This window comes from Zootoca vivipara, chromosome 7, assembly GCF_965207765.1.
Source record: "Zootoca vivipara chromosome 7, rZooViv2.hap1.1, whole genome shotgun sequence".
NCBI classification, from domain to species: domain Eukaryota; kingdom Metazoa; phylum Chordata; class Lepidosauria; order Squamata; family Lacertidae; genus Zootoca; species Zootoca vivipara.
In genome coordinates this window covers 83,770,561-83,798,380 of record NC_142590.1, presented here as the reverse complement: position 1 = coordinate 83,798,380, position 27,820 = coordinate 83,770,561, and the positions used below count along the sequence as shown (strand labels likewise).

General features: G+C 42.1%; 2 protein-coding genes across 12 annotated transcripts in view; both read left to right on the top strand.

Moving 5' to 3' along the window:
* The first annotated feature begins 240 nt into the window (after nucleotides 1-240).
* FAM217B (family with sequence similarity 217 member B) lies at nucleotides 241-15,432 on the top strand. Of its 4 annotated transcripts, none has more exons than XR_015951192.1 (5): nucleotides 241-748; nucleotides 4,433-4,544; nucleotides 4,651-4,736; nucleotides 9,181-10,710; nucleotides 15,354-15,432. XR_015951192.1 is itself a non-coding variant. In XM_035124313.3 (4 exons), exons 1-4 carry the CDS (start codon nucleotides 648-650, stop codon nucleotides 10,358-10,360), a joined length of 1,479 nt encoding a protein of 492 aa, XP_034980204.3. In that variant the 5' UTR covers nucleotides 241-647; the 3' UTR covers nucleotides 10,361-13,830. The 4 variants fall into 4 exon arrangements, 2 of the variants coding, with proteins under 2 accessions (XP_034980204.3, XP_034980205.3); XR_015951191.1 differs by lacking the exon at nucleotides 15,354-15,432 and adding an exon at nucleotides 13,743-13,830; XM_035124313.3 differs by lacking the exon at nucleotides 15,354-15,432 and having other exon boundaries at nucleotides 9,181-13,830.
* Nucleotides 15,433-17,608: 2,176 nt separating this feature from the next.
* Nucleotides 17,609-27,820, top strand: part of SYCP2 (synaptonemal complex protein 2) — a 52,857-nt gene continuing 42,645 nt past the window's right edge. For 4 of the 8 annotated variants that reach the window (XR_015951190.1, XM_088674698.1, XM_060277328.2 and 1 more), the window contains exons 1-8: nucleotides 17,609-17,735; nucleotides 21,267-21,316; nucleotides 22,075-22,215; nucleotides 23,749-23,879; nucleotides 24,350-24,452; nucleotides 25,170-25,194; nucleotides 26,299-26,384; nucleotides 27,382-27,470. Coding sequence is in view for 5 of the 8 variants with exons in the window: in XM_088674698.1 (XP_088530824.1) it covers nucleotides 21,290-21,316; nucleotides 22,075-22,215; nucleotides 23,749-23,879; nucleotides 24,350-24,452; nucleotides 25,170-25,194; nucleotides 26,299-26,384; nucleotides 27,382-27,470 (602 nt within the window). In the remaining 3 variants the exon portion in view is untranslated. Of the gene's footprint in view, nucleotides 17,736-18,031; nucleotides 18,154-21,266; nucleotides 21,317-22,074; nucleotides 22,216-23,748; nucleotides 23,880-24,349; nucleotides 24,453-25,169; nucleotides 25,195-26,265; nucleotides 26,385-27,381; nucleotides 27,471-27,820 lie in introns of those variants that run through there. The other 4 variants (XM_060277325.2, XM_060277329.2, XM_088674700.1 and 1 more) reach the window with 4 other exon arrangements.

Below are 27,820 nucleotides of genomic sequence, written 5' to 3'. Positions count from 1 at the left end.
TCATTTGCCTTTCCAAAGCCGCTTTCTCCCCCTCTTCCCTTGGGATGGGGCTCTCCATGTTTCAGACCTCTCCCACCTCATCTTCTCTCAGACGATCTCAAATTAATAATATATCAAGGATAGGTTTTTGCATCCTTCCAGTCATAGATAGTCTCTTCCCTCCGCACAGGGAAGTCCCTCCAGGAGACCACAATGCCTTGCGACTTCAATGGCCCACCTACACAGCACTAGGGGGTTGGTGGGGCGAGGGGGGGGGGAATGCTCTGCTTCCATATCCCGGCGATGACGGCTTTGCAAGGATCTGCAGACGCGGCTAGATAAATAATGCAGCTGATGTGTGTGTGCGCGCGCGCGCCGCGGACTCTGATACCACCGGGGAGAGAAGGCTGATTAAATCTCACTGATATGATAAGGGAAGTCACGTGGAGAGACAGACAGAGCGCCGGGGAGGAATGCATGGGGTTTGTTTACTGCAGCAACCGGAGGCTGCGAAGTGGAGAGAGACCGTTCGCTTCCTTGCTCTGACTTGGGCGCACCAAAGGATGCTGGAGAGAGGATCTGATTCTGCAAGGTGTAGAATCGCGCATCGGCCGATGTAAAAGCAACCGCAGCGACAACGACAACCCCAAAGCAGCCATTCGCCTATAATGGGACCGGGCATCCGAGAGTATCCCTTTCCGCTGCGCGCAGGGAGCCTGCAAAACGAAGCTCCGGCCCATGAGATCCTCGAAGGAAAAGGAATGGTAACGTAAGGATCTCTCTCCCCTTTCTCGTTCTGGAAACAGTCAGCTCTGCGCATGCAAACGCGTCGCCTTTTAATGAAATGATGCATGCAGATCGGCGGCTGGTTGATGAAGTTCAGGGAAAGAGCTAGGCTAGAATGCATCCCCCCCCCTTTTTAATTTATTGTTCCACATCTATGCAAATAGCTGTTACAAGTTTGCTTTCTTTGTGTCGCAAACCAATACTGTGGCAAAAGCTCAAATATGGCCCCTTTTTATGTAAAATATGTCATGGATATAAGCTGGTATCAAGATAAACTGATCCATATACACTGTATAAGACATACACTGCATTATGCGCTTATAGTTCAGAATAAATGTGATATCATTCTGACATCGCACTTCAACGTGCGAATGTTGTTGTTTAGGTACCATGCTTGTTTTGGAACAGGGATACAGATAGCTAAGTCTGCAATCGAATATATCTGGGAGTAAGTTTCATTTATTACAATGGGGCTTACTTCTGAGTAGACACATATAGGATTGTGTGTGTGTGATTTTTGAGGGGGTGGGTGAACTCCCTGGTTTATAATTCAGGTAAGACACTATCACACCTTGTTAGCTTTCAAATACGCAGGTGCCCGCTGGTGCTGTTTCACCCCAGGTTGCTTTCAATCCACCAGTGTTGTGAACTTTTGTTGGTGTGACGATTTTTGTTCCATGGCTTCTTTCCAAAGTGTAGGAGTGGGGGAGGGTATATATACTGACCTAAATCTTGCTGCCATTTTCTGTGTGCGTAGCTGCTCTAAATTCAGCCTGCGACCACAAACTGCATGAGAACGGCGAGCCAACATTTATTTCAAGAAGCAAACTGCAATATGGGGTTCAAGACTCAAAAGGGCTAGTAAAGTTAAAGAATATATGGTAAGTAGGGAAGAGAAGCTGTTGCTGGATCAGACCAAGGGTCTAATCCAGTCCAACAGTAGCTGAGTAGATGCCTCCAGGAAGTCTACAAGGATGTGAAGAGAACAGCCCTCCAGGATTGATTGTCCCCCAGTATACTGCATGTGAACATGGAGTATACTTCATGTTAAGTATACTGCACTTAACTTCGCAGATAGTCACCGATAGCCATATCCTTTGTGAATTTGTCTTATCTCATAATTAAAGCCACTTCTAAGCTAGTGACCACCAAAATGTCTTTGGGCAGGGAATTCTGTAATTGAATTTTGTACCCTGTGACCCAGGTGGCGCTGTGGTTAAACCACTGAGCCTAGGGCTTGCTGATCAGAAGGTCGGCGGTTCGAATCCCTGTGACGGGGTGAGCTCCCGTTGCTTGGTCCTAGCTCCTGCCAACCTAGCAGTTCGAAAGCACGTCAAAATGCAAGTAGATAAATAGGCACCGCTACAGCGGGAAGGTAAACGGCGTTTCCATGTGCTGCTCTGGTTTGCCAGAAGTGGCTTTGTCATGCTGGCCACATGACCTGGAAGCTGTACGCCGGCTCCCTCGGCCAATAATGCGAGATGAGCGCGCAACCCCAGAGTCGGTCACGACTGGACCTAATGGTCAGGGGTCCCTTTACCTTTACCCTGTGACTACGTTTTACTAGCCTGTCATTAAAGTGCATGTTAATGCAAATTTTAATTAGCAGAGATACCATTTACTCGGGTTTTTGTTTTGTTTTGGTGGTGGGAACGCCGAGCACGTATTTCTGATGGTTGTACAAATATCCTCACATCCCACAAGAGATAGCGAAGTGTATGGCACATAATAGTTATTCACTGCCTCGGTAGCCAGTGTTATTGGAACACCAGCATTTGCTTCCTCATGGATTAGATTAGTTGGTTAGTTGATTAGTTGGTTAGAGTGCCAAGGTTGCGGGTTCGACCCCCATAAGGGATAACTGCATATATTCCTGCATTGCAGGGGGTTGAACTAGATGATCCTCAGGGTCCCTTCCAACTCTATGATATCATGAACATCTCCTGTAAAATCCCTTTTCTTCCTTGTCTCTTAACACAGGCAGCATCGAATGGTGGAGGAAGTACTTAACACCTATGAACACAATAAGGCATCTGTTTCCACTGGCTGTCCAAACACCACCACCTTTCCCCCCACATTTATATGCTGGCAACCTAGTCCAATGAGTCAAGAGAAACAAAAAGGATAGGTTGTCCTTAGATTTACAGCAATTGCCAGAGACCGCATATGGGGGTGGCACATTGTCACAAGCCAGAGAGAGGCTTGTGGGTAGTTGCTGGATCAAGGAGGCCCATCTGGTTATCAGAAATATGGATGCTTGCCCTCCATTTGCTTGGTTTCTTGCCTAAACATTAGTAGGCTCCCAGAATGGCTGGCAAGGTTGCAGCACAGAGATAGTGGAGGAAATAGGAGCAGGAGGCAACACAGTTTCTAAACAGAATGCAGAAACCAGAGAGCTGAACCACAGACCATTCAGGTCCTTCCTGAGACTTCTGAGGTCCTAATCCAGAGAGGGCACCTGTATTTTCAGTGTTCCAAACCAGCGAGACAGAAGCCTCTTGCTCCTTTTAGACCCAGGTAGTGGAGGAATGGCTAAGATCTGTGGGAAGGTTGTGGAAGGATAACTCTTGACCAGGCTTCCTCAACCTTGGCCCGCCAGATGTTTCTGGCCTACAACTCCCATGATCCCTAGCTAGCAGGACCAGTGGTCAGGGATGATGGGAATTGTAGTCTCAAAACATCTGGAGGGCCAAGGTTGAGGAAGCCTGCTCTTGACTGAGTCCTCATTTTGGGTCCTCATTTGGTGCCTTGGAGAAGTTAAAGCAGGGATGGGGAAGCCGTGGCCCTTCAGATTTTGTTGAATTCTAACTCCCATCAGGCCCAGTGGGAATAATCTGTGGTCAGAGATCATGGGAGTTGTAGTTTAACAACATCTGGGGTGGACCACATCTTTAGTTAAAGGCAGGGGTCAGCAAACTTTTTCAGCAGGGGGTGGGTCCACTGTCCTTCAGACCTTGGGGGGGGGGCGGACTATATTTTTTTGGGGGGGGGGGAATGAACAAATTCCTATGCCCCACAAATAACCCAGAGATGCATTTTAAATAAAAAGACACATTCTACTAATGTAAAAGCATGCTGATTCCCGGACCGTCTGCGGGCCTAATTTAGAAAGAATTGGGCCACATCCGGCCCCCGGGCCTTAGTTTGGGAACCCCTGGTTAAAGGCATAGGTACCATCTGAGAGTATGGGCCCAGAAACCTTATAAATCATACCAGATACAACATGACACAGGTGGTTCATTTTTTTTTTAATTGTAAGGTAGATGCCAGTGTTTGCCAACCTGGAAAGCCTAAGTTCTAGCTCTCTAAAATGTGACAATAGTTATCTGCCTTCTAATCTAAAAAAGTATTTCATTTTTTAAAAATTGCTCTTAGAAATCACAAGTTTAGAAGTCTTTGCCATTCTTCTGTGGGTAATGTCCTATAAATGTCCATGCCCAAAACACACACTTAAGTAAAACAGATGCAGTAATGGAGTTCAGCTAATGGAAATGGCACATTTAAAATTGCATAGGAGCAATCACACAGGAATAACAACTGCAGGAGAATTAGAAGAGATTTCTATAATGGATTAGAAATGTCTGCAAACAGGAAAAAAAATATTCTGTTTTTTGTTTGTTTTTAAATAAACCCCTTTGAAAACAGTCCTCTTTTTAATCATTACTAGTTCCAGTGGAGGAAAGAGCCATCCCAATGCCAAGGAAATCAAGAAATCGCCACCACATAGAAGACCTTCTCCCAGCAGACTTGGCAAAAATATTTCAGCCGCTACTGAAAAGGTAAAGTTTCTTACGCTTCATGTCAGCATTTTTATTTTTATTTTGCAGACATACTCTGTGGTTTTTCTACAGCAGTTATAACTATACATTACTCGATTTTTCTTAGACTTCCTGTCATGCAACAGAACACAAGCAGGCAACTCTTCACTACAAAGAAAAAACCCAACTTTGTGAAAATCTCCAACAAAACAGGTAAAGTTCTCTTGGCAGTGTATATATGTGGTATACAAGCCCATTGCGTGCATGAATGAAGACTGAGTAGGTAGAAACACGACCGTTGGCATGATCAAGTTTTGAAAAGTTCTGGGAATAGGACATGAATGTTTATTCCCAACTACTGACCTGTTGGGCAATATGCTTGAGCTGGTGATTTTTGTTCACCTTTCGCCACTTACGGATGATCAATGCTGGGAGCTTGATGTGCAGATGAACTTGTGTCAGATAAAAACAATTTTAAGTGGCCTTGGGTTGGTTTGCAAGGAAGGGCAGAGGAACTGAAGCATGGAATGTTGGGGAAGAAGCTATCAAAGAACAGAGAATCTGGACCTCATTTGTAATACAAGCTTTGAGCTTGGGGAAGAGCACCACAATCAGGGTGGATTAGTCAGTAAGACTTGATTTAAATCATTTTTTTACAGAAAAACCCATTCTTGCTGGTATAATATTAATATATGCAACCAGATGAAGGTTTCCCTTTTTTGGAATAATAAATATTCAGAGTGGTTTTTACAGTTATATAAAAAATTACTGATTTGGTTATACTGTTAGAAATACAAAGACAGGTAACTATGAAATTATTGTTTATATTTGGACAACTTTTCTGCTGTACTTTATTGGAAGGAGAAAAAAAACCATTAGCTTAATAACAATTTAAACAATTTATTTAACTAAAACAATAACATTATAGCATATGTATCCATGTTTGTTAACTGATGTGGTTAAACGATTTTTTAAAAAAGAAACCTTAGACTGAGTTTTAGCACACATGAAAAACTTAAAACAAATCCTTATTTTCTGATGAATAGCCTTTGGACTATAATGTAACTTAAATAGAAAACTATCTTTAGAAAGATTTTTCCTCCAAAAGCATTTTATTTTAAAAATCTGATTTTTTTAAAAAAAATCTGATTTAAATCAATAAAATCCGATTTAAATAAAAAAATCTGATTTTTTTTAAAAAATAAAGTCTTTGATTTTTATCTACCCTGACCACAATACTTCGGAAGCAGCCGTGCGCTAGATCCATATTTGAAAAGGCAATCATGCTACCTTTATTTTTCCTGTTTATCTTAAATCTTGCATTTTATTTCATCACATGGTAAAAAGTTGCCAGGTGCCGGTTTTCTTCTTATTCAATGTTTATGCTAAATAGACAAGCTCCTGAAATAGGAAGGTTTTTTGGAACACATTTCCAGACAACGCACATGTTCACAATTGCAAACATCCAGCTTAGCTGAAGCGTATTGAATGGCGTTGATTTCAGCATGGGTTTTGCCCAGAACAAATAAGAAGTGTTCATTGGTTTTCTTTCATATCTGCTTTTCCCTCTTTAATGTAATTGCCAGCATTTAATTTTAGATCCAAATTGACATGCATTAGCCATACTGTTTATAAAAAAAGATGTACCCTGTTTCTCATATTTTAAGACATACCCATAAAATAAGCCATAGCATGATTTTTAAGCATTCAAGGAATATAAGCCATACCCCGAAAATAAGACATAGTGATAGGCGCAGCAGCAATGCCGGCCGAGGCAGGAGGAGGAGGAAAAAAATAAGACATCCCTTGAAAATAAGCCATAGTGTGTATTTTTGAGAAAAAAAAATAAATATAAGACATGTCTTATAATATGAGAAACACGGTAAATCATTAGAAATATTGTTTAATATGCTGCAGTCTGGTTAAACTGGTTAAACTGCACCACTCTGCAGACTGTCTCGCCAGAGTGGTGCATGCTCTAGTTATCTCCCGCTTGGACTACTGCAATGTGCTCTATGTGGGGCTACCTTTGAAGGTGACTTGGAAACTACAACTAATCCAGAATGCGGCAGCTAGACTGGTGACTGGGAGCGGCCGCTGAGACCACATAACACCGGTCTTGAAAGACCTACATTGGCTCCCAGTTTGTTTCCGAGCACAATTCAAAGTGTTGGTGCTGACCTTTAAAGCCCTAAATGGCCTCGGTCCAGTATACCTGAAGGAGCGTCTCCACCTCCATCATTCTGTCCGGACACTGAGATCCAGCACCAAGGGCCTTCTGGCGGTTCCCTCGTTGCGAGAAGCCAAGTTGCAGGGAACTAGGCAGAGGGTTTTCTCGGTGGTGGCGCCTGCCCTGTGGAACGCCCTCCCAACAGATGTCAAAGAGGAAAACAACTACCAGACTTTTAGAAGACATCTGAAGGCAGCCCTGTTCAGGGAGGCTTTTAATGTTTAATAGATTATTGTGTTTTATTTTTCTGTTGGAAGCCGCCCAGAGTGGCTGGGGAAACCCAGCCAGATGGGCGGGGTATAAATACTATATTATTATTATTATTATTATTATTATTATTATTATTATTATTATTATTATTATTATTAACTCAGCTGAGCAGAAAGATGTTGCAGAGGCATAGCGGGGGGGAGCACAGTAGGTGCCACTCACCCAGGGGGCAGCACTTACCGTGGGGCCTGGACACCTGCAGACTCCATGCTACCTGAAATGGCAGCATGTGCTGCCCCGGGAGCCCAAGCGGCTAGCTACGCCACTGAGATGTTGAGCTGTGTTCCAAACAGATTAGAAGCAGCTTTCTTGAGTAAGTTGAACAGAAGTGTTTTGCTCGGACGTCAGAAAATGCCGCAAGTCTATGCACGCTTCCTTGGGCGTAAGTTCCATGTAACTCAGCGGGACTTACTATTGAGTCAACATGCTTAGGATCATACCTTTAGGTTGTTGTTGTTGCTGTTGTTGTCGTCATCTGTCTGTCTTGAGAGACAATGGAGTGCGTCTGCAGGGGTGAAGTCAAACCGCTGTGTTATCAGCACCAAGGTGACCTCCCCGGGGCACAAGCCTTCTGGCGGTTCCATCACTGCGAGAAGCAAAGCTACAGGGAACCAGGCAGAGGGCCTTTTCGGTAGTGGCGCCTGCCCTGTGGAACGCCCTCCCATCGGAGGTCAAGGAGATAAACAACTATCTGACATTTAGAAAACACCTAAAGGCAGCCCTGTTTAGGGAAGTTTTTAATTTGTGATATTTTAATGTATTTTAATCTTTGTTGGAAGCCGCCCAGAGTGGTGGGGGAAACCCAGCCAGATGGGCGAGGAATAAATAAATAAATAAATAAATAAATAAATAAATAAATAAATATAATAATAATAATAATAAGAAGCCTGGGAAGTGCATATGGAGGTCCTGGGCTGCCCAGAATATAAGACCCTCCTCTCTGCCTCACCGATGTGGTCCAAAGGGAAAGCAGAACAATATGTTTGACAATACCTTCTGTCCAAGATTATGATGGACTTCAACTCCATTCAGCCCTAGCCAATGCATGATAAACATAGCTGCCAAGTTATCCCTTTTTTAAAAGGGATTTTCCCTTATGCTGAATAGGCTTCCTCGCGAGAAAAGGGAAAACTTGGCAGCTATGATGATAAATGACCATGGATATGGGAGTTGTGGTCCAACATCTGGAGGGTCATATGTGAGGCAAGGGACAGTTTTTCAACCATATGAGCTGTGCAGACGAGGGAATTTCAGTAAGTCCTACTTCAGGATTCCTGCATTGCAGCGGGGTGGTCTAGATGACCCACAAGGTACCTTCCAACTCTACAATTCTATGATCTGGAGGGCATCACTTTGGCTCCATGCTATACCCACTTACCGGGGAATTTAATGGGGCTTACTTCTGAGTATCAGATTACCTTGTAAATTTAAGATTTTTGCAGATGATTACTTATCAGATGTAGGAAGAGTACAGAATACTCAGTGCCTGGACTGGTATCAGAAGGTGAGCCTTTAATATCCTGCCTTTATGAAAACATTTATGAGATTTTGCTTCCCCTGCTGCTTCAGATGGCAGATATACCGGAGTGTTCATTTTTTGTATACGTGTCCAAAATGCAAAGAAAGTATTTCCTGTTTCCTTTCATGCTTTCCACTTTATAAAGCTCCCACATCAGGTTTTCATACTGCTCTATCAGGGTTTACAGATTTTCAAGCAGTTTTCTACCTCAATGTGGGTAAGTAGGCTGTCTAAACAGTAGCACTGTTTACAGTGGCAACCGGGGGGGGGGGGAATAGAAGCAATCTTTTACAGACCATTGCAATGCCTTTTAATAAAGACCACCCAATATGAAATGCCATTAAGATGCTAGATAAGAGGTTTGGAGAACCTGTGACTCTCCCATCATCCCTTATTGTTACCTATGATGGCTGGCAGTGATGGGAAGAACATCAGGAGGGTTGCAGCTTCCCTGTCTCTGCTTTATAAAACATTTTTATAACTAGCTCCTATTATATCTCCATCTTTATGTCTTTGTACATTTTGTCTTTTCTCCTTTTGTGCTTGGTTTGCAATCATACATTTGTGGCAGTGACCTTGCCTTACTTTTTAAAAAAACAAAAAAAGACTGACTAAATATCATTTCTTTTCCTGCCTAGAACAACAAATGTTTGCACTTCTTTGTACAAAGCGCCAAGGTTAAAAAAGGAGCCTCTGGTCAGAAAGTATTACGAGGCTGGATGGAGCAAAATCCCTTCTGTGCTAAAGGATGCTTCCTGGAGTGATTCCAGCGGAGCAGAAGATGGGCTGACTCAGAGTTTTTGTTGCAAGCAAAAAGGCAATTTAGAGAGAAACTCTGGAGGGCATTCAGCTGCAGCAGACCCCTACAGCCCGGGATATCAAAGCGCCTCTGCTGGCGCGATGTTTCTTGACTTCGAATCCATGCGGATCATGAAGGACGATTCTGATCAAGACAGCGCCAGTGACCTTTCCGACTCTGAGAGAATCCCCATTCCCCCTTCGCCTTGCACCCCTCCGGAGCTCAACCTGCGAGCGGAGGAGATTGACCCTCTGTGCTTCGAACACCTCTTTGACGCAAAATTCAAGCAGCCTGATTACTATTACCCAGACTTCCTGCCGCCCCCTTTCAACACATGGGACTTGAAAGGGCTGGTGGCGTTCGTCCACACGGAATGCAAATCAGAAACTCGGCCAGAGCCGGCGGGGACGCTTGAGAAGTACGTCGACCGGCTTTTGGAGCTGGAGTGGCTGCAGATGCAGACGATACAGGCTGAGAAAGGGAAGGCAGCCAAGACAAGGCCTCAGACTGCTCCCGGTGCCCTCCGGACCTTAAAAAGCCCTGGCAAAAACAAACCGCTGCACAGTCCTTTTCCACAGAAACAACTGACTGTCCACGAAGGTTTCCCAAGAGTCCTCACCGGCCAGCAGGGTCACAGAAGAGAGTTGCATGGTGAAGGACCCAGCCAGGTTGTTCCCTATGAAGGTCAGTTGAGAACAGCTGAAGCGACGTGTGGCTTCTCAGCTCGCCCCAGGCCCCGAGGCGAAGCCAAAAAGCGGCCTACCACCAAGCAGCAGTTGGTCAGTAAGCATCCTCCTGAGAGTAGCTCTATGATCCAGGGAGCTGGCAACATCAGGCCACCCAAGCAACCTTCTTCCTTCCACGGTTCAGCTGTCCCTCTCAAGGGGCTGCCAGCTCACGCCTGCCCAAATCCCCAAAAGAACGGGAATGCTGGTAATTACGTTCCTGCCAAAAAAGTTTCAACGGATAAGAAGCTAAAGGCAAATGGCACGAAGCAAACGCCATGTAAATTTAAATAATGCTGCAGTAGCAGAGTTTGCTGTTCTTGTTGCTGTGGGGCTTGGCAATCCTTTCTGTGTGGCAAAGAGCTAGAATAGCAGTTCAAGTGCTGGGGAGAAGGAAGAAATATGCTCCTCCCTGATTCCCTTGCCATGCATTGTGATTGGACTTGGTGTCAGAGGTCTGGTTCACCCCTCCCCAATCAACACAATCCAGGAAGCTAAGTGCACCATCCCTTGTGGTGACTCCCACTGCAGGGGCCAGTGGGAAAAGGTTCTTGCTTTTCATTACACACCGATAAAAACCTGCTCAAAGCCCACCCGATCTTGTTCCTACACTGATTTGAAATATCTGGTTCTTAAGTGGCCAGGTAATAACCCTTTTCCTTTCTGTTGAGCTACGTTTTCTCAGGTTGTTTTTTTTACAAGAAAATGCTGTTGTGAGGTGGGAGGACCTTGCTGTTTTCCCAAGATACTTCAAAGTGTGCTGTCATGCGGTGATATAGAGATATGCTCGTAAGGAAACAACAGCAGCAGCAGCAATTTATTATTTTTATGCTGCCCATCTGACTGGGTTGACCCAGCCACTCTAGGCAGCTTCCAACAAATTATAAAACTGTACTAAAACATCAGATATTAAAAACAACACATGCTTGTTTCCAAACAAGCTTACCATTGCCACATTTGCACCTCAATTTTACCGCACAGGGATGCATTTATAAGCACCAATACAGGCATAAAAGTCATGGGAATTTCTCCCCTGTTTAAAATGATACTGCAGAGTTGCTACATTTGGAGAAACAGAGATTTATTTGCTTTAATCAGGGAAGCTTCAAATAGAATGGGAACTCATCGTTTTGGGGACAGTCATATGAGAAGAATGGGGATGATGAATATGTACCATGACTTGGGGATGATGAATATGTACCATGACTGTCAGGCCACAGCTAAGTGGTAGAGCATCTACTTTGCATGCAGAAGGTCCCTCGTTCAATCCACAGCATCTCCAGGTAGGGCTGGGAAACTCCTGCCTGAAACCCTGGAAAGCCACTGCCAGTCAGTGTAGACAATACTGAGCTAGATGGACCAATGGCCCAACTGTAGATGAGGCATCTTCATATGTTGCTATGATAGAGCCATGGGGGAAGTTGCATGGCAGGGTGAAGAGATGGCGCCATTGAAGATTTCTCAGCTGATCAGATTGAGGGGGAGACTGATGGGGCATGAATGAAAGGAATACAGGCAGGTCTGTGGGAGACCTAGCTAAATAGACCCTGCTCAAACAGGATAAGAGTTTACCTGGTAAGGGTAGATCACAAGCCAGATAGTGAATCTGGAACACACTATCCAAGCATCCCAAAGATGGCAGGGCCTTCTCTCCTAATGACAAAAGCATGTGTTGCCATATGCTAGAGCTTTATTGTGAAGTTGACACTAATTTACTCTTAGTAGTTTGTGGAGGAAGTCTGGGTTCCTCAGGAATATTCATGGCTAGATTGCTCAAGCCACACATTCCAAGAGTCACCACTATACATGGTTCATCATCTTTGATCTTATATCAGCAGAAAGTATTTTTGCTACAGCGAAAGGGTCTTCTGTTGGTCTTCAGTCAAAGGGTTGGTTATTTTTGAATGCAGAAAGTTTTAAGGGGGAAACATTATTTATTTCACTTGTCTTTGAAGGATTTGCTCCTGCCTAATCCTGGAACAAGCAAACAAGGAGAACCCGATCAAGCCTTTTGCCTTGTTTAGCAGCAAGTTTGCAGGCAGTTCCTGCCATTGTGTTTGTGGCAGTGTTTTCCTTCCAAAGTCTTTGTCGGCTTAAAACTGAGCCAGCAAGCTTTATCTATGCAAAGTCAAAACATCTCTGAGCTCCATAATTTTTCTCAGCCTCTGTGATGGCTGACCATTTTCCACTCTGGCTTGGGAGCTAAAAACGTTAGGATTCTAAGGGTCCTTCCAGCAAAGCTAAGTGTATACTTGGAAGTGAAATATCCTGATGATTTTGCACATAATTTGAATAAGGATCAGCATAGCTGATGTTTGACATAGCAGCAGCAGCCTCATTCACAAAAGCATTACAGTCACAAGAGAAACCCAATCCTTTGATGCTCTGGGTTGTATAAAACTAATTGCTTAGTCTGTGAAAGGATATCTGCTTGCACAACATAACTCCCCCCTTCTCCCACCATGCACCAAATCTGTGGGCAGGAGCTTGACCTGTATTTCCAATGTGGCACAAAGACTGTCTGATCACATCTTCAGGTGTAAGCAAGACTTCATAGTAAGCATGCAACTACAAATTATAATCATGAATCAGGTTCTCTCCATAATATCTAGTATAACTTAATTCAAATTGTGATGTCATGATATTCTACATTTTGTTGCCAAGTGGACAGCTGAAGGCATGGAATAGGAGAGGAGAAATGCAGCACAGTGCAATATGCGTAAGTTCTGCTACAAGTTATGCAGAACTAGTAATGGAGGCGCCACTAAGATTTTTTGAATCTTATCCCGGTGCTTAGTTTGGTCCTCAACACATTCATTGACTCGTATTTCTAGTCCTCTCTTGCTTGGTATACCACAAAGCACCCAAAATATCATTTAATCTGCTTAAAACAGGTAAAATTTACCAAAGGCAATACTTTGCTCTACAGCTGTTTTGGAAAGGCCAGAGTTGAATGCCTACAGTGCTTCCAACAAATGGCCAGGATTTTTTTCCAGGTTTTAAGGGGATAGGAACATGATAAATCCAATTCAGAGAAGTACTGATTCAGAACTATGTGTTACGTCACATTTAAAATGGCCACAGTATAGTTAAACCATGGTCTCGGGAGGTTGGTGGACACATGGAGCTCTCTGGTCCACAAGGGCTACTGCATTTGCTTCAGTGGAAGACGAGGGCTGTAGAGGCATCATTTCATGCCTGCAAAGCAGCACCCTCCTCCGGATTGAATGGGGAGGCCCCACGCACATGAAATCTCTCTGTATGCATCAGAAAACACTTGGGGATCTGGAAAGCAGAATAAGGTTATGGCAAGGCAGTTGAAAATGTTGCCCTGACCTCTTCCACAGAATGTTCTTCAGCAGAAGACATTGATAATAAATGTGTATGTATACCTTCAGTTTATTTTCAGGTGTGATTTAATTGGAAGTTTAAAAAGCAAGTTGTGTGCATACTTAAACCAGCCTTTTATTGGTATGTATTCGTTCCCCCCTGCTCTGGTGCTTTTGATCATAACTTTCTAAGCTCTGAAAGCATGGAAATGAGTCACATCCAAATGTCCTTAAAATAAATAATGAAACAGGATTTATTTGTTGTACTTCCATTGTAAGATGCCATGTTCTCAGGAATGGCTGAAAACTGATTGGTGTATTTATTTATTTATTTTTGAACTTTGCAGGTGTTTTCTTCCAAGTCAGACCTAGCCTTGAACCATATCACTCATCTGTGTTATTGTCTGAAGGTCATACGATATTGTTACATATATATATATATATATATATATATATATATATATATATATATACACCCAATATCCTCAAGCATGTGTTGGTCAGATTTAATATCAGCTTTTTCTGTCAAAAAACAAAATCAAATAAACTTACTTTGCGCAAGGCTTTGGGATCTGTTTTCATGGAAATTTTTTGTTTAACTGTCCCTCGTTACAACATTTCCCCAATATGTTAAATGTGGCTTCATGGACTGCTGGTCTCCTGCCCTACTGTTCCAACAGTCAGCAGGCACCACTGGTAGCAAAGACAGTATTTACAGATGCACTTTCTCTGTTTTGTTGCAAGCATGAAAACAGCTTGCGCAGATCTATAACATGGTGGAGGGTTCAGGGTGCCTGGTACCAACCAAGCTGTGGTGTCAGTGAGCTGACCACACCCAACCCCAGAGCCCAAAGCATTTTCAACTATTCAAAAATTATTTAAAAAATGGGAAGGATGACAATAATCAACTAAATAGTACATTCTGACTAAATAAGTATGTATCTGGGGCCATCACCCAACTAAAGAAAGTTGATTAATTGTATGGCATTTAATCAGTTAAGTCTGCATGTAGGTGCACATTTTAAACAGATAGTTCTGAAGAAGAAGCTCACTTTGATTTGTGATGATGCCTGCAGTCAGGCCCCATCTTAAGAAGAGGTTTTCCCTCCTTTTGGGGGCAGGGAATAAGGGGGAATGGCTGTTTTAAGTTGGTTAGAGCAGAGCTTTCCAAGCTGTTGTGACATGTCAGTGTGTCGGCTGCAGCGGTGTAGTTGTGTTGCACAAACACTCCCCATGCTCCTGGGGCTGGGAAGGGGTTCGTTTAACCCCTGTTTACTAGTAAACTGAATTACTGTGTTGTTAAATGATGCATTTAAAAAATAAGTGTGTCACCAACCTGAAAAGTTTGGAAAGCTCTGGGTTAGAGCAGACCCCATCTCACAGGTTGGATGTGAAGATAAAATGAGGGAGATAACTATCTGGAGACTTTTTTTTTTTTAGGTTCTTGGATTAGAACATTTAACATCTGCATGGTAAACTGGGTGCACCATGTTAGTCTCAAGCACATATTCAAATCAATTAAGTTAACTGAGGGGCGGCACAATATAAAAAAGTAGAAGCATCCTTCCATTGGGCTCTCTGAACTGGCCTCCCACCAATCTCAGCTGAAAGAGTGACTGACATGGCGCTATCTTCCCCCTTCCATCTGCTGAGCATATGGCCAGGTGAAAGGCTCACCGGCCATATCCCTGCCAGCAGAAAGCCCCAAAGTAGAGGGGTCCAAAGTGGAGCCAGCCCACGATTCCAGATTTGTCTCATAACCATCACCCGCTGCCATTGGGTCCAATCCAGACCTGATCCCTGCAGCTGGCCAGGCTCCAGATCCATGGCCATTTGATGTACCTTTGGGGACAATTAATTTGGTATGTATTTATTATTGGTTGTTTATATGGAGGCCTGTCATTTCAATCTCTGTACTGTATTTGAATGTAATGGATTTCATTTTATACTATTGCCAGCTGATGAAGAATTATCATTGAAACAGTTCATTATCCTGGAAGAACTGTTCTGTCTGCTGCTGCTGTGCTCGGAGCACCCATCATCTCACGTTTGTAGGATATTGACCGTGGAAAGGCATTCTGCCTTTTCTGCCTCCATTTCAGTGATCTTTGACAGTGACTTCCTACTCCCACTGTTGTAAGCCAAAAATGGCTTATCTTCTGAGTTAGCCAATAAAACTCAGAGACAAGAGGAGTTAGGAGTCCATTATGTTTATTGCAAAGCAATAAGGTTCCAGTCGAATCTTTTCGGAATACTGGAACCCCGCCCAAAGGTCGGGCAGGAATTTATAACATTTCAGACAAAGGATTTTGATTTAACCAATCACATAAAGCATTACATCATTTAATATTTTAATATTCATCATCTCATTTCATATTTAATACGTATGTTATTACCTAATCTAATACGCATGTGCAATAAGCATTGCTAACTAGGCCAAGGATTGCTAGCTAGGCCTCTGATTCTCAATAAGATGTTACATTGTGAGATAGTATGCGTGTTGGGAACCTGTGTTACGTGTACTATATAACAATTTGTGTTCTAGCTTATGAATTGCTTCTTTGTGATTTACGTATTAGCTGACCTTCTATCCCAGTAGGGACGGCTTCTTGCTGAATCATCAGTTTCTTTAAAGCAACAGGTTTCCATAATTCACTATTATAAGCATATTCCAGGATTTATAGGGAATTACATTATTAACTTAATTGGGGCCCTTTGGGCCCCTGCTACACCACCATTCCTGTTCATGGAACATTTATTTGATTCTTATTAATTTGTGACTCCATGCACATATTATATGTCTTCTGTTTATGAATTTTGAAACAGTATACAGTAGTGTTATAAAAATATTGTCAGTATATTAACTGATGTGTTGCTTGTTGTTGTTCACAGGCTCCAGTTGCCATGTCACAAAGCCCCTCTTGAATAAGAGGGGGCTGGGCTGGGGAGGAGGGGTTAGGACTGCAATTTTAATTCATGCAATGAATTTAACTGAAAGCCTTTTGGCCCCTTGCACAGCTACCGATGCAAACTGCTTTTCTTTTCCTGCACAATCTTGCAAGGGACTTAACCCATATAGCTTTAAAGCACATGCAAATCACATCCCCCCCTCAAAGAATCCTGGGTACTGTAGTTTACCCCTCTCAGAATTGCAATTCCCAGCAACCCTTAAAAAAACTAAACCTCCCAGGATTCTTTGAGGGGTGAAATGTTCCTCAAATGTACTTAAAAGCTGCAGTGTATAGGTTGCCCATATTTTCTTATGTTACAGTGACATCTGGTGGTGCTTGTAAATTTTCCTCACAACGTTTAGCACTGTATTTCCTATTCGCTTTTTAAAAATGTTAGTACTAGTAGAACAGTGCTTGAAGTGGCATCACATACTGATTTGAATAAAACGGCACTGGGGTTGTTGTTCCCGGACGTTTTGCCTTTTTTTTAATCTGTGGGGACAATCTTTACCTCAGCGCTTATTTTTCCACGTTTTTAGAATGTGCAGTGAATGAAGCAGCGTTTCAGCGAGCCACGTGCTCTCAGCTGTACACATTTTTGTTTTAAACACAACAGCGCTATAATTTGGGAAAGATTTAAGAACTTGAAAGCCTTTTGGTGAATTCTCCCCTCACACCTTAAAAAATGGAAGCCGTATTTATTTACTGTGACTGGTACCATTACTACCAATAACAATAAAAGTTAACTAGCGCCATTTATCATGAAGTCCAGTGAAGTGAGGGCGTTATGAAAATACTGAGGTGAATTGAAAAGCACTTGAGGGGATACTGTGGAGAAGGGAAAACTCAAAAAGACCAGGAAGATGGTAGTGGCAGTTTCTGCTTTCGCGGGGGGGGGGGGGGGATAGAAATACTGTACAGTAAATTGAGCGCTCGACATTTGCGCAAGTAATTAACAGAGGTTTAACTGACAGTTGCGATCGACGACCACGGAAACCTCTGGAACGAGCAGGGGCGGGGCGAGAAACAGCGGTTGACAAGGACCGTTATCAGTCACGCTCGTCACCCGCTGATTGGCTGGAAGGAACAGGCGCGCGGAGAGGCGGAAGAGGAGGAGAAGGAAGCGAGCGTGACTGCGTGGGGAGGGGCCTTGGACTTGGGAGAGAGGATTTCCTCGCCCCTCCCCCTCTCCGGCCCGTCTCTGACTGGCCCCGCCTTCCACCTCAGGACGGCTTAAAACGATTGGCTGCCAGGGTTCCTCGAGGCGGGCGTATTGCTCCGGAAAGGTGATTGGATGGCGGGACGGCGGCGAGCCTTGGCGGCTTCCTTCGGGCGTCGTGTGAGGGAAGCGCCTAAGCCGCCCTTTCCTCGCCTGAGAGCGCTGGCCAGGTAACCAGGTAGAGCCGCTGAGTAGAGCAGGCCCACGGAAATGAACGGGCCTAAGTCAGTCACGTCTCTTGGTTTCAGCGCGCCTGCATCACGCGTGGCTAACGACGGATGCAAACCTTGTGTTTTAATATACCCCTCCCCCCGTTTCCACTTCGGATTTCTTGGGAGCGATTTTGCTAGATTGTTGGTTTCCTTTTCCTTCTGAGAGAAATCTAGCTAATTTTCGTGGAAATTTTGTATTTGCTTCGCTCGCCTCGCTATTTTCTTTTTAACTCCTGTGCCCCTTGGCTTATTTTACCCACCAGTTTCCCCATTGGGGATAGAAACATGAAACGGACTCCCGTTTGCAAATGTTTTAAAAACCCAGTAATCGAAATCGTAGGGCTTTAAGCCCGTTGGACTCACCAGGAGTGAAAAGGTAACTTAAATTGGATCGCTCCATGAAATCGACGGGGAAATTCCACCCTGCAAGGGAAGGAGGGGAAAGTGGGTGTGACACACAGCTGTCAAGTTTTCCCTTTTCTCTCGAGGAAGCCTATTCAGCATAAGGGAATTTCCCTTAAAAAAGGGGAGAACTTGACAGCTATGGGGTAACATTTGCCTAAGGGAGGTTATACAAACAGTTTAAAATAAGTCATTCTTTTTACAAGTCTTCCTTGAGTATTTTGGTCCACTTGAACTTCATGGAGACAAGAAACTGCTCCTATTGAGAGTTTTAGCTTAAACTGCATTTATCCAGGCAGGTGTCAACCCCAGTTTATCTACTGTAAAACTTACCCTTGTTACCCCAAATCCTTACTAGCAATTACGCAGCATACAACAACTTTTTCATACTGCTGTAACATGGTTGTAGTTGCTTTGATAATTACTGCTGCTAGGCAACTGCCAAAGAAATAAAAAGCATTCAAAGGGCTTAGATTGCTGGATCTTGCCTAGTCATACCTGGCTTGTTCCTGTGCCTTTAAAAGCACGCTGACCTTCTGAAGCAATCAGAATATGAAGTGTTTCACTACACAGGGCTAAGCATTATCACTTACTAGTTTCTGTACACTGAAACATCATAAAAGGTACAGATAAGGACAATTTCAAATTTTGTCAGCCCCAGAAAAGAAGACCATCAATATAATGTTTTCTCCTGTAGGAACAGAGTTATCCCAGAATGAAAATAAATAAACGTGTAAACTCCAGGGCAATTTGTTCATTGTTCATTCAAAACATAAACAAACATGGTTTGGGATGCAACTGAGGGAGGTTACAGTTTGCGTACATTTTTATTGCCTGTGCAAGAGAAAAGGAAGGATTGTCACTCTAAAAGTTCAAAATAACGTACATTGGCTAATGAATCTAATGATCTAATCCTAACCAGCTTCCTAGTCTGTCAGGTTTTTATGGAGCGATAGGGCCAAGAAATGGAGGCAGTGAGAGATTTTACTTTCTTGGGCTCCGTGATCACTGCAGATGGTGACAGCAGTCAAGAAATTAAAAGACGCCTGCTTCTTGGGAGAAAAGCAATGACAAACTTAAACAGCATCTTAAAAAGCAGAGACATCACCTTGCTGACAAAGGTCCGTATAGTTAAAGCTATGGTTTTCCCAGTAGTGATGTATGGAAGTGGGAGCTGGACCATAAAGAAGGCTGATCGCCGAAGAATTGATGCTTTTGAATTATGGTGCTGGAGGAGACTCTTGAGAGTCCCATGGACTGCAAGAAGATCAAACTTATCCATTCTGAAGGAAATCAGCCCTGAGTGCTCACTGGAAGGACAGATTGTGAAGCTGAGACTCCAATACTTTGGCCACCTCATGAGAAGAGAAGACTCCCTGGAAAAGACGCTGGTGTTGGGAAAGATGGAGGGCACGACAGAGGACGGGATGGTTGGACAGTGTTCTTGAAGCCACCAACATGAGTCTGACCAAACTGTGGGAGGCAGTGCAAGACAGGAGTGCCTGGTGTGCTCTGGTCCATGGGGTCACAAAGAGTCGGACACGACTAAACAACAACAACAGGGCCCCTTCTGCATCAGCAGCCTTGCTATGCGTGTCAGGCAGAAGGAAGGGGCAGTGACATTGCATCTGCAGCTTGGTGCTGGCACTGCAATTGAGCCTCATACCGGTAATAGGTGGAAGGAGGACCCCCTATGGCAGTGCAGTGATGCTGGTGCAGGTGTCAGCAAACTTTTTCTGTCCCTCAGACCTTATGGGGGGCCGGACTATATTTTGAAAAAAAATATGAACGAATTCCTAAGCCCCACAAATAACCCAGAGATGCATTTTAAACAAAAGGACACATTCTACTCATGTAAAAACACCAGGCAGGCCCCACAAATAACCCAGAGATGCATTTTAAATAAAAGGACACATTCTACTCATGTAAAAACATGCTGATTCCCGGACCGTACGCAGGCCGGATTTAGAAGGCGATTGGGCCGCATCCGGCCCCCGGGCCTTAGTTTGGGAACCCTGTGCTGGTGTAACTGCAGATTGAGTCCACCAGCCAGCAGGCTAGGTGAAAGGATACTTTTGCCCAATCCAACTCCTCCTCCCTCCCCCCAAAAAAAGGCCTGGTGCAAAGGAGATTTGAATTGCTCTGTCAGGTGTGCTTAGTGTGAAATCAATGGGACTTAAGTGAATGCACTATTTTTAATTTGAAATCAGGCTAACAATATTATAATAAACCATGGCAGTCCTAATTCCAGTGGGATGGTGAAGATGTACCACTAAATCATCAGTTTCACTTCTTGGGAGTGCTTCTGGATGTGTGCCTACTGGATAGCTAGGCTAAGGCTGTGACAGCAGCTCATACTGAGCTTCAGCTGATAATCAAATTTTCTTGGAAAATGGGGGTCTAAACACAATGGTGGCACATGCCCTAGTAAACATGACTAGTTTGTTGAATGTGGAACTGCTCTTTAATATGTAGCATAAGGTTAGTCACAGAGTTTTTAAGTAACTACACACTGAGACTTTGGCTGACCTTGCTAAGAAGTTGTAGCATTACTGAAAAGGGCCTGCAGCATCTATCTACCAAATTTGATGGGTGCTGATCTTAAATAATGGAAGTGTTCAAATCCCTAAGGTAAGCTGGGCCTGAACTGTGTAGGGATTCTTTAACACATTGAAATGTATGAGAAACTGTTAGAGAAGTCCTTGTATATTAATGGTTATCTGTTTTTGCCATTAGCAAGCAGGCATTCTTCATCAGTTGTAGCTTCTCAAGGACACTTATAGTAGGCAGATACACAAGTTCAAATATTAAAAGGTGAAAATTGTGTTGCATAACTTGCAATGTTTGCATGTGTACTACTACATAAAATGAATCAATACTCATGTAAAGTAGATGCAGAGTCAGATTTCGAAACAGATTTTTGTGTTTTGATTGCCACAGAGAATCTTAAAGATCACATCATTTAAACAATTGGTTTACTTGTACATTTTTATTGTGCTTTTAATATTATTGACAAAATGTAACTTTTCACAGTTGTGTATATTTATATTAAAATGTGCATTTTCTCATTATTATTTTTTGCCTCAGGTTAAGTATATTAAACTGTCAAAATGCCTGTTAGGAGACGGGAAGGACAGGTATGTGCTGCTCTGTATCTCTTCTGAGTTGTTTTTGTTTTAATAGCATAGCATAGCCTTTTACATTACCAAATACTGTAATAGTTTAATGGGCATAAGGTATGTATTTATTTGTTTTTAATAGTCTGTACAGGCCTTCCCAAGAATGATTTTTTGTTCAATCTAGAACCTAAAGAGTTGTAGAAAATTGATTTATCTGATATTTAGCTCACCCTTCCCCCCTTGCTTTGAATGTGCATAAAATAATAAAACTGCAGTGTAATTGAATACACACATGGTTACCCAAACCACTATCTTCCAAGTATCTTTGATTCAGGAACAGGTAATTGATTCCTAGTTCCTAAGGAACGTGTACAAATGACATAGAGCTTCTACATGGTATTCCCCTCCTTTGATTTCAGAGAAAGGGGCCTCATTGCCTGTCTTTTCCATTGACTTGAATGGAGAAGCCCTTGTGAGCATGGGAACTTTGAGTTGGAGTTGTGTCCAGTGTAGTACTGCTTGAGCACCCCTTCAGTGCAAAGATTTCTGCTTGCACAATGGAATGTTCTCCCCTTTCCGGTCATTGCTGTTAACATTAACATCTTTCTAATATTTTAGCACTATACCTCTCTTTTATTTTTTTAAAAGCTAGAAAAGCGTTTTAGTCCTAATTTAAAGATTGATTTAAAATACATATTTGCATAAGATTTGTCACTGTGCTCAATGTAACTGTAGTATTAAGTAGTACTATTTGTGTTTTTCCCCCATTCTGGTAGCTGGAAAAATGTATAGATGATGCTACAAGAAAAAATGACTTCCAAGCATTGGAAAAGTTCTTGGAAACTGATTTTTCTGGTGGTGTTTCTCACAAATGCAGCAAACAGTTTCTCAATAAATTAGACAAACTTATATGCCAGGTAATGGATTTTTGTCTTTGTGTTACTTCAGTACATGGTGGAATGTTTTATAAAATACTGTTTAGGGCAGTTTGAATTATAGGAGAACCATGGGCCTGATAGTATTATGAAGTATTGTTGATAGAATTCTGCCTCTTTGAGAGAAAAATGGTCTGTTGTGAGTTTACAGACTCCATAAAAAGGTAAAGGTAAAGGACCCCTGACAGTCCAGTTGCAGACAACTCTGGGGTTGTGGCACTCATCTCACTTTACTGTCCGCAGACAGTTTTTCCAGGTCATGTGGCCAGCATGACTAAGCCGCTTCTGGCAAAACCAGAGTAGTGCATGGAAACACTGTTTACCTTCCCGCCGGAGCAGTACCTATTTATCTACTTGCACTTTGACGTACTTTTGAACTGCTAGGTTGGCAGGAGCTGGGACCGAACAACGGGCGCTGACTCAGTCGCGAGGATTCAAACTGCCAACCTTCCGATCGGCAAGCCCTAGGCTCTGTGGTTTACACCACAGCGCCACCTGTGTCCCTGAGATGAAAATGGTCTGTTGTGAGTTTACAGACTCCATATTTCTGTTAATCTCTCAGCACAAAATCACATATGAACCTACTTGACATTTTCTAAGTCAGGGGTCAGCAAACTTTTTCAGCAGGGGGCCGGTCCACTGTCCCTCAGACCTTGTGGGGGGCCGGTCTATATTTTGAAAAAAATTATGAACGAATTCCTATGCCCCACAAATAACCCAGAGATGCATTTTAAATAAAAGGACACATTCTACTCATGTAAAAACACCAGGCAGGCCCCACAAATAACCCAGAGATGCATTTTAAATAAAAGGACACATTCTACTCATGTAAAAACATGCTGATTCCCAGACTGACCGGGGGCCAGATTGAGAAGGCAATTTGGCCGCATCCAGCACCCGGGCCTTAGTTTGGGGACCCTGTTCTAAGTTCTTCTCCATCGTCCTTTTGCCAACAGACATGTGTTTGGTGGGAACAGGAGAGAGGACTTTAGAGTTCTGTTGCCTTGCCCTCTCTGCTCACTTTTAACTGGACTATTAAGATTGTTTAATTATAGCATGCATTTTACAGTAAAAGCACCATTATCCTTTTATTCTGTTGGCTGTTTTCATATTTATTTATGCAGTTATAATGGCTGTTTTTTAAATTTTTAGGAGTACAAATTTTTTGTGTGTGTGATTTACATTTGTGTAAGATGACTTCAATTTTATCATTAAAAAGTATGATGTAAAATTCAAATTTCTTTGTTGTGGAGACAAGCAGTTTATTCATTTAAAAAAAATATGTTTCCTTAAATATGTGACTTCAAGGGGTTGGGTCCTCCAAAATAGTTGTGGAGGTGGTGCTGGTGTAGGGCAAGGAGGGAATCAGCAACATTTCTGCCACCCCCAAATTCCTGGATCTTTTCTTTTTGGATGGAAGGAGACCTTCCTTTGTGGATAACAAGTCTGGATTCAACCCATTGTTTTTATCCTGTTAAGTAATTTTTTTGTATAATTTTTGTTTTTCAATTTCAGGGACTTGACAATGAAGAAGTCAATAATGTTTCCACTATATTGAATACTCTTCAGAAAGAAGGCAGAAATATAACCATATTAGGGGAAATTGGGTTTCCAGCAATGATAGAGTATGGTCTTGTTCAAAAGATAAGTATAGGAAATTCAAAAATATTTCCTAGGAGTAATTAGAGATAAAGTAATAGCAACATAGTGGATGTCCATTTGATTTGAGTGCTGAACAGTGATTTAAAACTGATATTCACTGATATTGGCCCCTTGTATATGTAACACTTAATCATAATGATGCAGATCTCCTTCTCCCCAATAATTGTTACATTCATTTGAATGGAGAGGGAATGAGCCCCGTCCCCAGGCTGATCTGCATGAGTGGGGAGCAGTTATGTGCCTATGTGTGTTCTCTCTCTCTCTATGTCTCTCTGTGCAAGCGTGTGTGCAAGAAACTGTGTGGTGACCACACCCACCATTGACATGAGGCAAAGTTGACCATGACCTAGGGCCAAACGGAGGCTTGTTACCCTTGGTTTTTAATTGGAAAGCAGCCTCGTAAATTATATAAATAATAATAACCTTATACAAAACTTTTATGTTTTCTCTACATGGTAAATTGGTATGAAAAGGCTAAAGAAATTATCCAAAATACAGTAAATGAAAAGAATGACAAATTTGCCACTCTGTTTGAAGACTTCTTTGATGTCCTTATGGTAAATATGCACCTCTTGCATTGTTCCCTAAACTGACATGTATTTATTAAATATTTATAAGATATACTTATTATATATTTGGAAAAGAGCTTTTTTTATATGTACATTATTTTAACTCATTGGTCATAATTAAATATTTAAACTTTAAGAAAACAAGAAATCCAACTATTAAAAAGCTAATTAGATTTTTGTTGTTTATCCCATATGCAGATAAAGGATATCATGTTCAGAAATTTTATTGGTTTATTTCAAATGTAAACTATAGTTATGCACATATAAGCAATCACATTAGGTTGTATCTTCTCTTCTTGTCCATTTCCTCTTCTTTTTCAGCATAATTTTGTGAAAATATAGTTATTATATGTGTATTTTTCTGGGGTCTGCCTAAACAGAAACACAAAACAATTCTAAAGATTTCTCATTGATAGCAGAATTCAGTGGTTTTGTGCCAATGCAAGATGGGGCACCCAATTTTTGCTGATCCTTCCTATTCACTGCAGCCTGTCTGTTTCCCAAAAAGCTGCTTCCTGAAATGCTACACCTCTAGAAAAATATGGGGTATTTGATGCAGGGTTTAGCAAAATTCAGGTTCTGCCTTGGATAAATGGAATTGCTTTTTAATAGCACAAAGTCACCATTGGATACAATCAATTTCTACAAATAAATTAGTCCTGATTGTGCAGAGTGATTTTAATATGTTGTTTATTTAAATTGTAGATAGTACATGATACCAGCAGTAAAGGTATGCCTGAAACTAATTACTATATTTCTAGTTGCATATACTGTTGGTCCTATAGGTGTTTTGATTAATCAGTAATGAGTGTATTCTATATATTACAGTCAAATAGCCTAGATGCGTACACATTGCAAAAAGAGAAAATGCACCCCAAAAAGTGGCAGGGAGAGGAAATAGACTTACATAAACTTTACATATACTAATTTATGTGCAGAGAGGGAGAAAGAGAAATGGATGGATGCACATTTAGGCTGTGTACACACAACTGGCTTAAAATGCTGCCAAGTCATTCTTTTTCCAATTTGGATGAATCTGATTTGGATGGAAATGTACGAAATGCAACATTTCATAAGAAGTAAATATAGATACAGAATAGAGATGGATTGTGACTAATTTTGTGTATATACCACTTCCCCAAACAGTGGTGGGGGTGCACTGGATAAATAGTAAATAGAAGGATGTACATAGCCTTAGGTATTTTTACAGTAATTCAAATAGAAATCCAGTACATTTCACTATAATGGGGAATACTGTGATCAGGTAAACTGTGTGCCTGCTTAGTTTGCTGTCCAGATGTGTGTTGATGGGCCTCTTCAAGAAACCTACTGCCCCTACTGGATTAGACAGCCCTTCAAATAGAAGGCTGTCTTCTGTAAAGTAAGACACATAGCAACCATATTGGTTTATGAAGTTTCAGATAATCTACAAGCTTTGAAAGATGCTAAGTTTGTGACTTTCTGTAGAAATGAAAAGGACAACTGTTGAATCATTATGGAGAAAGAGGCTGCAATCCTCTATACAGTCTTCTTAAATCCCATTGATTTAAGATTTAAGCAGCCTAACTTTATACAGAGATGCAGCCAAAAGCTCTAGCAAATGAGCTTTTTTGTTCCTTGTTCCTTTCAGGTTGCATAAATTAAAGATGGCTGGAATTTAGAATGCTTGGATGTTAAATTTCTGTTTGTTTTGTGTCACTTCAGACAAGCAATATTGATAAAGCTTGCTTTCTAAATGAAAGGCTTTATTCACACTAATTGCCAGCATTTTTGAAATATAATCATATGGCTTTGTGGAGACTTATGTAAATGATATATTGCAATATTTGTTTAGGTAAAATACAAGTACTAGAAAATTTTGTTTTGCGAACATGCATACTTGCTACCGATAAAAGAATTAACATTTATATTCAGCAGGAGGTAAGAAATTTATTTCTTCTGAACAATGATTATCCACTGTTACCTGGAGTATTTTTAAAAAGTTTTTATTCAGTTTTTAAAAATACAGTATAGAAATAATGCACATATGCCTACTTCTCTGATCTCTGTGTCCATTTGTTTTAACGTGTCTATTTTGATGCATTTCTTGTATATATTTTTGGAAAATGTTTTTCTGCTAGCACTATCCCATTTTTATAATTTAAATAAATTAACATCCATTTTTTTCTCAAGCACTTTCAAGAACATTTCCTTTTTTCACTCTCTTATGTAATTTCTGTTGTTCAGCCCCTTCTGTATTCTTTGACTTCTCTATCAGCACATGTCTGTCTTACCACCCACTAGGGTTGACTTTTGAAAAGTGCTTTTGTATTTTTAGTGATGCTGCATTGTGTACAGTCCAACAAAGGCCTGATTGACATGTTCTTCAGCAGATTTATGGGTAGATAGTTTATCCAGACTTTAGCAGTGGAGAATTTCTCTTATTCCACTAAACTCATAACCCTGTGTTGTACCCTTAGACTCAGATTTATATATTACATAATAAACGTTTAAGATCTGCAGTCATTAAGATTGAGATTCTTAAGTTACATTGTTTTAATGGACAATTAAAGATATGCATTCAGGGCCGGCCCTACGGCCAGGCTGGGTGGCGTAGGGCACCATGGCACCGGCCCGCCAGGAGGGCGCCGCGAGCTGCGCCCGCCCGCTGGCCGGCCGATCTGCCGGCCCGCCGCGCTGCGCCCACCCGCCCACCGCACTGGGAAACGAGGTGGGAGGGCGCCGGAGAGATCGCGCTGTGCCTGCCTGCCCGCCCGCCGCGCAGCGCCCACCCGCCCACCGCGCTGAGAAACGGGGCGGGAGGGCGCCGGAGAGATCCTGCGCACCACGGCGCCAGGGGTGCTTAAGACGGCCCTGAATGCATTGCAAATATTTCTTGTTCTAATGTGCTTTATATTCAATTGTTTATTTTTATTAGGCAGTAAAGAAATTGAACACAATGCTTGATTCTATGCCCCAAGATACTGGAAAGAAAGTTCTTTCTACAGAGGAAATGCAAGAAGTCATGTAATTATTTAATCTTTACTATAATTATATAAGTCTTTCCCCTTTTCATAAAACTAGAACCTTCGTAGGAGAATCTAATTTTGTGGCAAAATCATTTTGCTGACATGTCTTAAGATATTATTTAGGCACAATCCAGCCTCTGGGTTAAGCATTTTTAGAAAGCTGCTCTTAGAAAGCAGTATCAAAGAAGAAAGAACACAAAACATAAGAAGCAATCCTATGTACAAGATGCTGCTGTAAAGAAAGCCAGTGTAAATTAATGCAGGAATCTCAGCCAGATCAAACATGACAGATGGCCAGCCAACCTCTGCTTAAGAACCTCCAAGAAAGGAGAGTCCACCACCTCTCAT